Here is an 11,418-nt window from a genome sequence, read left to right as displayed (position 1 = left end):
TATGCAACCAGTAATACACAAAATTTTTACTGGAACCAATTATTTTTTTATTAAAAGAATTATATATTAAGCTCGTCTCCTTTTCGAAATGGCCATAAAAGACCTTATCCCTCTTTAATATCCAGAATCAATTTTTGGTATTTAAAGCCCAATTAGTTAAATTATTTTGCCGAAATTTCTGGCTCACTCGTATAAGCTAAGTTTTCTAACTAGAATGGAAAAATTAAAACACCTACATGATTTAAAATCAATAAATAACATAGCTTAAAGCAAAATAAAAGGGTGATTTCTTGTGTTGATTATTTAATATTTTAAATGTAAAAGACAATCTCTCGTTTTTTTGGAATTGGAAAAATGTCACGTAATTTCTTTTTCATTGTCAACATATTGTGTTAGAGCTAATAAGTCCTTAACTATTTTGTAATCAAGATCAACATCAAAAGAATTTTTTAGCTGCTTAACCGACTTTACATTTTTTACATTTAATACTTTTAACTTATCACTAATGTCTTTTGCTCCCTTAGTAAAATAATTCAAAAACTGTAAACTGTACTGTAGTAACTTGGCTAAAGGAGGTTGAGATCCATTCCCCCGTATCAGCTCATTATTTTCCTCCCAGTTTAAATTCAACGTAGATCTTTCAAACACTAACAATTTGTTTTTTAAATCTATGTTACATTCATTCACTTTGTCACTAAAACACACATAAAACATTAATTCAAATTTCTAAACCAAAATAAAATACTTACACTAATTTTTTTATGCAAAGTAATTCCTCCTCGATTCCTATCGCTATTCGATGCAGTATCACACCTTGTGCATCACTATAATCCCCAAAATTGCACAGTTTCACACTAAAAAATCATTATTACATTCAGATTATTCAAAAAAAGCTTACTTTTGAATTGCCCGCTGCTGTTCGCACAAATTAGCCAGGTTTTGGAGCGGCTTGACAGAATCCTGTAATGCCGACCTCCAACAATCAACATGTGCAGGCAAAGCTTTACAAAACGTAACCAAATATTTTTGTACTTGAGTTGTATTATCCATTACGAAGCGCAAAACGTACTTAGGAAGGTAATCCTTGGCGTAGTTTTATTCATTCACCGGTTATTGAAGCTCCTAACCACAAAAACACGAACGCGGTAGCCATGACTTTACTTAAGCCACAGGCGCCAAATTCAAACTGTCCTCATTTTTTTAATAACTTCCATTTTAAAAAAAAGTATTGAGAATGTTGCATAAAAATGTTCGTAAGTATCGTAGCATTGAAGGTTTCAAATTAAAAAGTATTGCTATTTTTTTTCTTTCATAAAATTAGAACTTTTTTTCCCCGATAATAGATGTCCCCAGTGACTACAGTCCACCACGCAAAAGTGAAATTATTGATTTGGATCTTCGTGCTAATTCGTGTTTCATTCGGATCACCAATTTCACATTCGATTGGTTCTGTTTCATCATGGAAGGGATGTCATTTGTTATCTGCATCGCGCGCGGTTTAGTTTAAAGCGTGTGAATTTGTAGAATTTAAGGTAAAATAAGAAAAACTCTGTGAAAATGAACGGCAAATTAGCGGCCGGAATATCCCATGATAGTTTAACTGAAGAACTTTTAAATCCCTTCGTTCATCGCCTGGAATTGGATACGACATATGAAAAAATTAAAGTGAGTCTTCTTTCACACAAAAACAGATCTGTCCCCAAAAAACACAGTTTTATTCATTTTTTTTGGAAAATATTTGTAATTTAACCCACACATGTTTTTATTAATCCGATTATTACAACGTGTGCATTTGAAGACCTAAAAGTACAACAAAGCAAATTTAATAATAAATCAGCATTTTTGCGTTTTGTTTTTTGTTGCATAAGCAAAAAATTATGCAAAATGTCCTACAAAACATCAATCAGGTTCAGATTCACCTTTGGATTAATTTTTGATACGATTAAAAATACAGTATTTTTTTCCAATTTTTTGGGGGATGAACACAATAAATATCATTCAGTTAGAAAAAAATAAGAAATGGTTGGTAAATTAACGTTTTACGTCTATTTGTTCTACTAACAATAACATTGTTATAAAGCTATTTACTGATTCTAATCGTGTATTAAATTAATTTAGAATATTTCCCCTATTGGTGATAAGTCCCGACTGTAAATAAACCGTGTTGACAGTCAAAATATTTAGTCCATAAATGACGAAATAGTCCCACGTCGATGAACACAAATAACCGGAAAACCTAAAGCGCATTTTCCAATTTTCCTTATAAAATATTAATTTAAATACGGAAACTTGTTATTGCGAGAGCGATTTTTCTAGTCCAAGCATGATAATAATGCAAACCTTCACATTGGCATTATCCCATACTTTTTAAACAGCCAATGAATTCCACTTTCACAACTATATCACAGAATCGTTTGGATATTTGTTATCACAGCATTTTATCTCGGGAAAAAAATACATGACTATATGGTGAAAGTGTTAAATTGTACAATTTTAGGAACAAGAGAGCACAGCCAATTCAGAGAAATTTATTACGACAATCCAGTCATAAATTTTGATGTTCTGGGATTTCTCTACGAAATTTTTACGACCGGGGGTCAACTCAACCAGGAATAAGTTTCAATTGAAAGTGAAGTCGTAAAACAGTTTTCTGCAATTTTTAATTGTTGTTATCAAGTCTGCGAGAGATAATTTTCGTGACCGGAGGTCAGGCAAGAACAACCAAGTTGGGCCAAGCAAAAGTTTCTATAAACATGAACTAATAACAATTTGTTTCGGGATTTCCCCTACAATTCTCCCGAATTTAACTTAAGCTGTACAAGAGATACAATATAATATGTGTGTCAGTTTAGTGTGTCATTACTGCTTTCTTCCAACGAAACGCAAGAGAGGTTCGTTGTTAGTGAACTTGCCTTTAGACCGATGAAGTGAAATGCAGGGGTTTTATGGTCAAAAGACGGGACACGTGTGATGAATAGTTGACAAAGGACTCTTTCATAGTCCACGACCAAAAGGTTTACAACTTTCAGTTTTAAAACTAGTCTTGCTTAAGTATTCAAAAAAGATGATTATAAAATCAAGAAAAGTAACCTACTTTTAATTTGAGTGAAACAATAAATACTGGTTTGCCATAACTGAAGGGGATTTACTTTGTGGTTTGTTGTCATCTTTACAATAAATATATTTTTCTCATAGTTATGTTCAATTGATTTTAATTTAAAAAAAATTAATTTTAATTTAATAATCGTATTGTTTAATTAATAGTTGAATTACGGAAGTGAAATTGCAATCACGAGTAGTTGTCCCGTAATTCAGGATTATGAAAAGTAAGCATTTCAGTTTGTCTTAGTTGAATAAGAATTCAAACATGTGCACAATAAGTGCCTGTGCTTCTATTTGCATAGATTTTCACACGATACATTTCACCAAGGCTTTCACTTTCCGGTACTCTTGTATGGATGTAAGCAAACGATAAATATTTTATTGTTATTAAGTGGAATTATAACTATGGAATGCGTGCACAACTTGTAAATAAATAAACAATTAGTCTATTGATTCCATACCCGACTACATACTTTCTTGACCTTAGAACAGACTTCGAAAAGAAAAAGTTTTTTAATCGGATGACCTGAATTGTTTTACAAACAAAACTTTTCCCATGATTCGAAAAAATGTGAAATTTGTTTGGTTTTCAAAAACGTTAAGTGCAAGTATGAATTTAGGATGACTGATGTCTTGTTATTAATATTAAATTTGCAACATCTTTTGCCCCATAAGCGTGCCCATGACCTCCCTTAATTCACAAAACCACAGAACATGCATTTAAATAAGTCTACCAATATTTCTTATTCATTAGCTATCATTTTTTATTTCTGTTGATTTTGAGGTTTATGGTTTTACTCAGTGGGTGTAATGTGCATAAATATTTATTCAAGGTATTTTGTATAAGATATAGAAAACTGTGTCACACATGAATCAGTTGATGTATGTTAGTTATTTATATTTACCACCGGTTAGACCCTTTCTCTTTCTGCAAATATCAATAGATGCATTTAAGAAACAAGTTCACGTGAGTTTTTAATTTGAGCAATCGTTACCATTTTTTAGACATAATTAATTATCAGAAAAAAAATAATTCCGGTCAGTTCATAATTTTATTACGATTTTTTATGCCTTATTGTGTTGATTTATTCCGATTCAATTTTATTTATCAATAATTAGGAGATATATACAATTTCTTAATGACGTTTACAAGAGCTATTTACTTTCTTCACTTAAAAAAGAAATTGGTTAAGTACATATTCCTTAAGTATTTTAACAATTTGTACCAACTATAGTGATAATAAAAAAGAAAAGTTTCGTTTTTGTTGCTTTCAAAGTCTACAACGGATCGTAAACATTTTTTCCAAAAAAATGATTTCTAATAAACCATGTAAAAGTAGGTGAAGTAGCAATTACTGCTAATAATTTCATAATTTGTAATTGGAGTATTATTGTGTCATTTATTTATTGTTAAAATTAGTTGGTAGAAATTCGCTGAAGCAATCTATTACAAATAGCTTTCATTTTAAATGAGAATCAGGTACCGTTTTGAGTTTCGATTGTAGAATTTATATTATAGTCAAGTTCCGTTACGAAACTTTCTTTTAACACAAATCTTGACCTCTATACTTGCATTAATCTCAGCCGTTTTTAAACTGTCCCCAAAAAAATAATTATGTCATTCGATTTTTCATCCTGGTAATTTTCCCCATTTCTTTTTTTTTTCAGACCGCAGTGTTAACAGTAGTTTTATTACCGATAAGAGTTTCGATAATTTGTTTCTTCCTCATATCCGGATGGCTGTTGGCCTGCATAGGACTCTGGGGACTCACAGAAGAGGACCTCCGAGCCAAACCTTTGTCAGGATGGAGGAGGTAAATTGAAAGGCCCTCTGATACAATAAACTAACGCTGTAAATTTGCTAATTAATGTGGAAAGACAGATTTGTCCATTATCATCAGCGTATCGCACGGTTTTCACTTTATTGTACGTAACTATTAGTTTAATTGGAGAAATCTAATGCATTGTTAAATTGTCAACTAACACTTTGATGAGGTTGTTGAAATTTGATTCACACAACGGACGAATGATTTTTTTGAAAGTTGAGTTAATTTACCCATTAATTAATTAATGTCAGGTATTATAGAGTGATAACCGTGTTATAATAACTAACTATTTGCATTATTCACCATTAAAACCCGCTCTTCTTTTCACCATCAAATCCGAAATTCAAAAATATTGCTCAAAATTTCTAATAAACGCTTTACTTTAACAGCTCATTAGGTTCTACTCAGGTCTAATCCACTCCTGTAGAAGGAAAGGGTCAGGGCGTGTTCTAATCCATTTCATCCTCTTATTTGCATTTTACAGCCAACCTTGATTCCTATTTGAGTATGTGTTTGAAAGAAATTTTTTGTGAATTAAAGAAACTTAATTTACTAAGTTGTGAACTCTTTCAGAGTTCTAGAATTGTTTAAGGCATTTAATGTTAAATTTAATAATTAAGAATTATTTTACTTAAATATTTACAGTGTAATTAATACAGTTATAATAAAATTAAGAAGCATTAGATCGAATTTTTTTTGTAAGATTGATAAAATTGTAAAGTAGTTATTAATAATGAAATGTCTCATTAAAAGTAGGGACTGTTTATAAAAGAATGTAAGATCTCAGGTGGTTCAGGAATTTGAATTTGCTGCATTTAATTATTTTATTTGTATGAAATTTCTGAAAAGTACCAATTTTTATCTACTCAGGCAACCAGTAAAACGAAATTTTTTCATGCACCAACATTGGTCGTTTTTTCTGGAAAGAAAACTTTAAATACCTAGTACGATCCTACAATCATTTATAAACAGATTGTATAAATTGCATTAGCTATTATTAAATTTATAACAGCTAATTTTAAGAGAAAATGCGACATTGGCGTTTTTGTAGTTTTGAAACAGCTAATATAAAGCCAACTTTTAAAAATGCGCGTTTTTTAAAGTGTCCATGGCAACATCAATAACCCAAGAAACGTAAAGATAATCGGCAAATTTGTTGATTTTTTATTATAATGACAATCAATTCCATGACAACGAAAGGTATACTGATCTCACATTACGTTATTTCGAATTTTTTTAATATTAATATCAGTATTTACGATTTCGAAGTGTACCAATAAAAAAATTACGTAAAGTATTCGTGGATAACTGGTGTTTAAAATACTTGCTCGATTTCGAGCACTCCGGCTATGCCGTCGTGCTCAAAAGTTAGATAAAACCGCTGCACGTGTGACTTATTATTAATAGTTGGGAGAAAATGATAATCAGGACTAGGGAATAATAATTTAATTGCATTTATAGAAAGCTTCTATTCTTATCCCCGACACGTGCACCTCGCAAGCCGCTCAATTTATTTACATAATAAATTAAATTGGAACACATCCAACAATCACTACGTTTGATAGCTTGCGGATTTATGACTTTTGCAACTTTCACCTGAACGCGATTAAAAATTCCGAAAATTTGAATGGAAAAGACGAGCTGGTCCACCTCCAACTCCACTCATTAATGATTTTAATCCCTCTGGACAGTACAGTACGTCAAATATCGGCTCAATTAATCCGGTGCTTGTTCGTCGCCGGAGGATTCCGACTCCGGGTGATAGGAAAGCAATCGAATCGGTCCGAAGCACCTGTAGTGGCTTTAGCACCTCATTCCTCTTTCATGGATAGTATCGCTATGGTGTACATGGGGGGCCCGTCCATTGTGGCAAAGGGAGAAACCGCATCGATACCATTTTTCGGGAGTACGTAACTAACCCACTAAATCTCTCCTACTAACTTTGCTTTCTATGGGACCAGGCTTTATGTTAACTGTTGCGTTTTTTTTATTTTTCCGACTGTTTATTTTTAAATCAGGAAATTGACACCGATTTTGTGCTTTCTGGGCAAGAGCACGTACCGAGCCGGGGGCATGAATGTAGTGATAAAGGGCCAGCAAGCCAGTCGTAGCGAGGCCCCCATACTTGTGATAGCCCCCCATTCCACGTTTCTGGACGGTGGAATTATCTACGCCACTGGCTTTCCCTCCATTATTGTGAGACGAGAGAGCGGTACAAATCCGTACATCGGAAGTATGTAATTTTTTTTCTTTTTTTTTGTTTATTGTCAGGAATTGCACATAGAAAGCAAATTAGTTTTCGGAGCCGCTGTTTCTCGTCTCGGCGGTTTAGAGTTAGCTTTTTACAGAATTGATTAACTTCACACAACCCGTTTACGTGTGGAGGGACGACCCAGACTCGCGTCAAAACACGATCAAAGAGATCATCAGTAGGGCAACCTCTGACCTGGACTGGCCGCAGATTTTGATTTTCCCAGAAGGGACGTGTACGAATAGGTCGTGCTTGATTACCTTCAAGCCAGGTGCGTTCTATCCAGGCGTTCCCATCCAGCCTGTCTGTATCCGATACCCAAACAAACTGGATACGGTGACATGGACCTGGGAAGGACCGAGCGCGTATGTCTCCAATCAGTTGGAAAAAAACACCTAATTCACAATTTTCAGGCTAAAACTACTCTGGTTAACGTTAACTCAACCTTACAGCTACTGCGAAATTGAATTTTTGCCCGTTTATCAGCCAAGTGAAGAGGAGAAAAAGGACCCGAAGTTGTTCGCAAACAACGTGCGAGCTGTTATGGCCAAGTATGTTACATATCACAAAAGATAATAATAAAAAAAGGGGTATCAGTAGAACAATTAACTCTGAACTGTTAAAAACAATCGTTTCTGTCGATATATTCTACTAATAAATTTAACTTTCATTGGTGAAACCGTCCCGAAATTTTTTATTCATTCATTTTTATTAAAATATTCATTATAAAAGACCAACATTTGACAATTTCTGTGGACTTTTTTCAACAAAACTTTCAACTATACAACGTAAAAGTATGGAACCAAGAGTTTTGTGCCTAAACTATGTACCTTACGAAAAAACTAATTAGCACATCAACTATTTTAAAAATGTGATCTTTTAGTTTGCGAGTTTTTTTTTCAATGGCACCCTACTCCTTGATTTTTTTTTTGATAAAAGATTATGTTTTAAAAATAACTTATACTTTAATAAAATTAATTTTAAGCCAGTGGTAAGTTGCCTTCCGTGCTCATTATGAAGGTTTTTCGATCTTGGCCGAAGTGGTTGTATCCATGGATGTTTATATTTGCGAAAAATTTGACGAATCAAATTAATGGATTGTAAACATCTATAGATACAGCCATTTCGGCTAAATTCGAAAAATCTTCGTAATGAGTTTTAATAATTTATTTAAGAAAAACCATTGGCTTAAAATAAATTTTATTAAAGTAAAAATTATTTTTAGAGCGTAATCTTTTAGCAAAAAAATCGCCGTAGTAGGCGATTTTTTTTTCAATAACTCGAAAACTAAAAGGAATTTTGAAAAAAGTTATTCTTGAAAAATGATCACATTTTTAAAGTAGTTAATGATGTAATAATTAGTTTTTTCGTAAGGTACATAGTTTAGGCACAAAACATTCGGTTCCATACTTTTGCCCAACGATGTATATTTTAGATAAATCAATTGAAATTCAGATAAGTAACATGTACTTCAGAAAATGTTAACAGAATTTCAGATTAGTAACTTAGATTTGAGAAAACATATTTATAATTCAGAAGTTGTTAATTGTTTCTCGGAAAGAGTAAGTTTTAATTATTATTTGACTTTTTCCAGGTGAATTTAAGAAAAGATGAGATGTAATTCAGTGTATCATTATTTAAAAAAAATCCATAATGTACCGAGTGAAATCAAAATGTAAGACGTTGTTAAACATTTTTCAATTTAAAATAGATAATCCAAGTGAAGAAACGCAGCGATAATCAAGAACATAGCTTTGATTTTCTGTGGTATTTTGTCATTTTTAATCCAAAATTTCTGAATTACAATTTACGCAGTCCGAGTTACACGATTTCATGAAAACAATAATTTATTAATCTGAATCACAACTAACATTTTCTCAAATAAACCTTACTTAAGACCTTTTTTCGTAAGACTTTAAATCTTAATGGAAACGTTCACCATTTCAAGGCTTAAGTTTATGAGGTTTTAAGGATAACTTTACCACAAACAAAACGAAAGTTGTTTGGGCTTAATCTACATTCACTTGACGATATTTTAAAGATGTTCAACAATTACTTTACACAGAAATGGTGAATATATTAAAAAACTAGACGTTATAGACAAATGTGACTTTTTGTGAACAGAAGATAAAATCAGTAATAATTTTCTCTTGGTAAAAAAATAACTAGTGTAATTTTACGTTTAAGGGCTTTGGGGGTCCCGGTATCGGACTACACGTATGGAGATTGCAAGTTAATGGCAAGAGCCAAAGAAATGAATCTGCCAAATTCCACGTCTTTGGTTGAAGTCCAGAAAATGAGACACAGATTAAAGTAACAAAATTTTGGCCATCAACTGACACCTACAACGGTTTGTTTTTTTAGTTTGCATCAGTCCAACGTGGAAGAAAACCTACTCAACTCAAACATACTGTGTCAAAACTGCAACAAAGTGACTTTCACTGAATTCTGCAAATTGCTAAATTTGTCGCCAAACGATCACTGTACCCAGCATTTGTTCAAACTCTACGATAAGGTAAAACGCCACCAAACAAACTTAACATTTGAATGTGTGCCTTGTTTAGAACTGCAGCGGTGCCATCGATTTCCGGGATTACCTCCTAGGAGTGTTGGCATTGTCAAATAGCCGAACAACTCTTGATGCTGTTAAATTAGCTTGTAAGGTAAATCGTTTGTGAAAGTGGCCACGAAATGGCAGCAATAATTTGTACATTTTTGCGCAGATTTATGATAGTAGTGGCTGTGGGCGCCTTTCGGCGGAAGACTTCAGCCGAGCTCTTTTCCACACGTTAGCCATCAACAAAGAGTACGCTTTCGAGATATTCGAACAAGTAGACAAAAATAAACTTGGGTACATTACATTCGGTAAGAACACCACGACAAATAGAGTGGTGGTAACAAAAACCCGACTTAATTTTAGACAATTTCCTCGCATATGCAGAGAAGAAGGCTGAATTCGCGAGTTTGTTCAGTTTAAGTCGGGAAGAGAAATTAATTCCGACTTCGCGAAACGGTGAGATTTGCCCCAACGATTTCTCGAAGAAAGTGGACTGATGTTTGGACGTTCCTCAAGTTTAAGTTTCTTGAAACCAGTCGGCAAGACAACGGGATAAAAACGTGCTAAGACGAGAAGACAAAACTGATGATCTGATATTTTTACGTATATTGCTGTAGCATATTTAGCTTAATATTTTCAAGTTAACCAATAGCGTGATAGCGATTGATTTAGTAGACGAGAAAATATTTATTTATTTATTTGTTGTAAATATAATTTGTATAGACAATACAAGGCGTTTTCTATTTTGTACCATCGACTTACTTTCGTAATATTAACCATAAGAACCGTTTTTTAATGAAAAAGTCAATAAAACTTTTGAATATTATAGCTAGCTGTTAAATACCTGTTTTCATATAAATAATAAAACCAAAAATTTCGAGCCATTTATTTAAAAAATATCCTGCCCAAACCCAAGGCACCTCAGCGCAAAGTACGAATAGAAGCACAGTCCGTAATTATACAGGGTGGTGTGCGTTATGTAGCAATGCGACAGTGCGAAAGCTATAGTAGCACCCACTCCATAACTTAGGTTTTTCACGAAAGACACTACTCCCAAACCGACTAAATTAAACAATATGAGTAAGTCAACCAGTGGCATGTCCATTTCGGCATCTGTAAGATAACACACTAGCGGGAAAATCGGTGTTATTATCCAGGCCCAGCTCCATTCTTTTGGGTACCCATTGGCTAACCACACCGAAGTGGTGATTCCAGGCAATGCGAAAAGGGACTGGCAGTACGAAGTGAATCTAAATATGTCGTAGATTCGGTTGTCGTAAGAACTCAAACACCAGCACATTCCGATGATGTTGTTGATTGTAATTATGCCGAAACTGATGTGAGGGCAGAACATGTTCTCATTTTTGACTTGGAGGAGACAGTAGATACCGGTTCCTGCCAAAGCAGCGTGAGATAGGAGCATGAGGAGGTTTTGGTGGGACATTTCTGGCTTAAAATTTGTCACATTTTTACGGTAATTGTTGTCAGAATTTTTGTCGCGTTGACACATGCCATCGGGCGAGATTAATTTTTCAGAAAAAAATATAATTTCAAATCCCAATTTTTTTTGCTGTCTGTAGTTATTTAGTTTCCACTATTGAATTATTCAAAATGTTTTTACGAATTTTGAAGGTAAGAAATTGTTTTGCAAGTCCCACTGATTGCCTCAAAAAAGTTTTCGT

At 33.5% G+C, this 11,418-nt stretch overlaps 1 protein-coding gene across 2 annotated transcripts; it reads left to right on the top strand.

Moving 5' to 3' along the window:
• The first annotated feature begins 1,284 nt into the window (after positions 1 to 1,284).
• LPCAT (Lysophosphatidylcholine acyltransferase) lies at positions 1,285 to 10,616 on the top strand. Of its 2 annotated transcripts, none has more exons than XM_008192431.3 (10): positions 1,285 to 1,665; positions 4,771 to 4,916; positions 6,947 to 7,161; positions 7,277 to 7,544; positions 7,593 to 7,730; positions 9,367 to 9,492; positions 9,544 to 9,694; positions 9,744 to 9,842; positions 9,903 to 10,044; positions 10,100 to 10,616. In XM_008192431.3, the coding sequence occupies exons 1-10, from the start codon at positions 1,558 to 1,560 to the stop codon at positions 10,231 to 10,233; spliced, it is 1,527 nt and encodes a 508-aa protein (XP_008190653.1). In that variant the 5' UTR covers positions 1,285 to 1,557; the 3' UTR covers positions 10,234 to 10,616. The 2 variants fall into 2 exon arrangements, with proteins under 2 accessions (XP_008190653.1, XP_008190654.1); XM_008192432.3 differs by lacking the exon at positions 6,947 to 7,161 and adding an exon at positions 6,620 to 6,834 and having other exon boundaries at positions 1,288 to 1,665.
• The last annotated feature ends 802 nt before the right edge of the window (positions 10,617 to 11,418 follow it).

The sequence above is a fragment of the Tribolium castaneum genome, chromosome 1 (genome assembly GCF_031307605.1).
Source record: "Tribolium castaneum strain GA2 chromosome 1, icTriCast1.1, whole genome shotgun sequence".
NCBI classification, from domain to species: Eukaryota; Metazoa; Arthropoda; class Insecta; order Coleoptera; family Tenebrionidae; genus Tribolium; species Tribolium castaneum.
The sequence above is the reverse complement of the archived record's forward strand: the minus strand, read 5'-3'. Positions and strand labels throughout refer to the sequence as shown.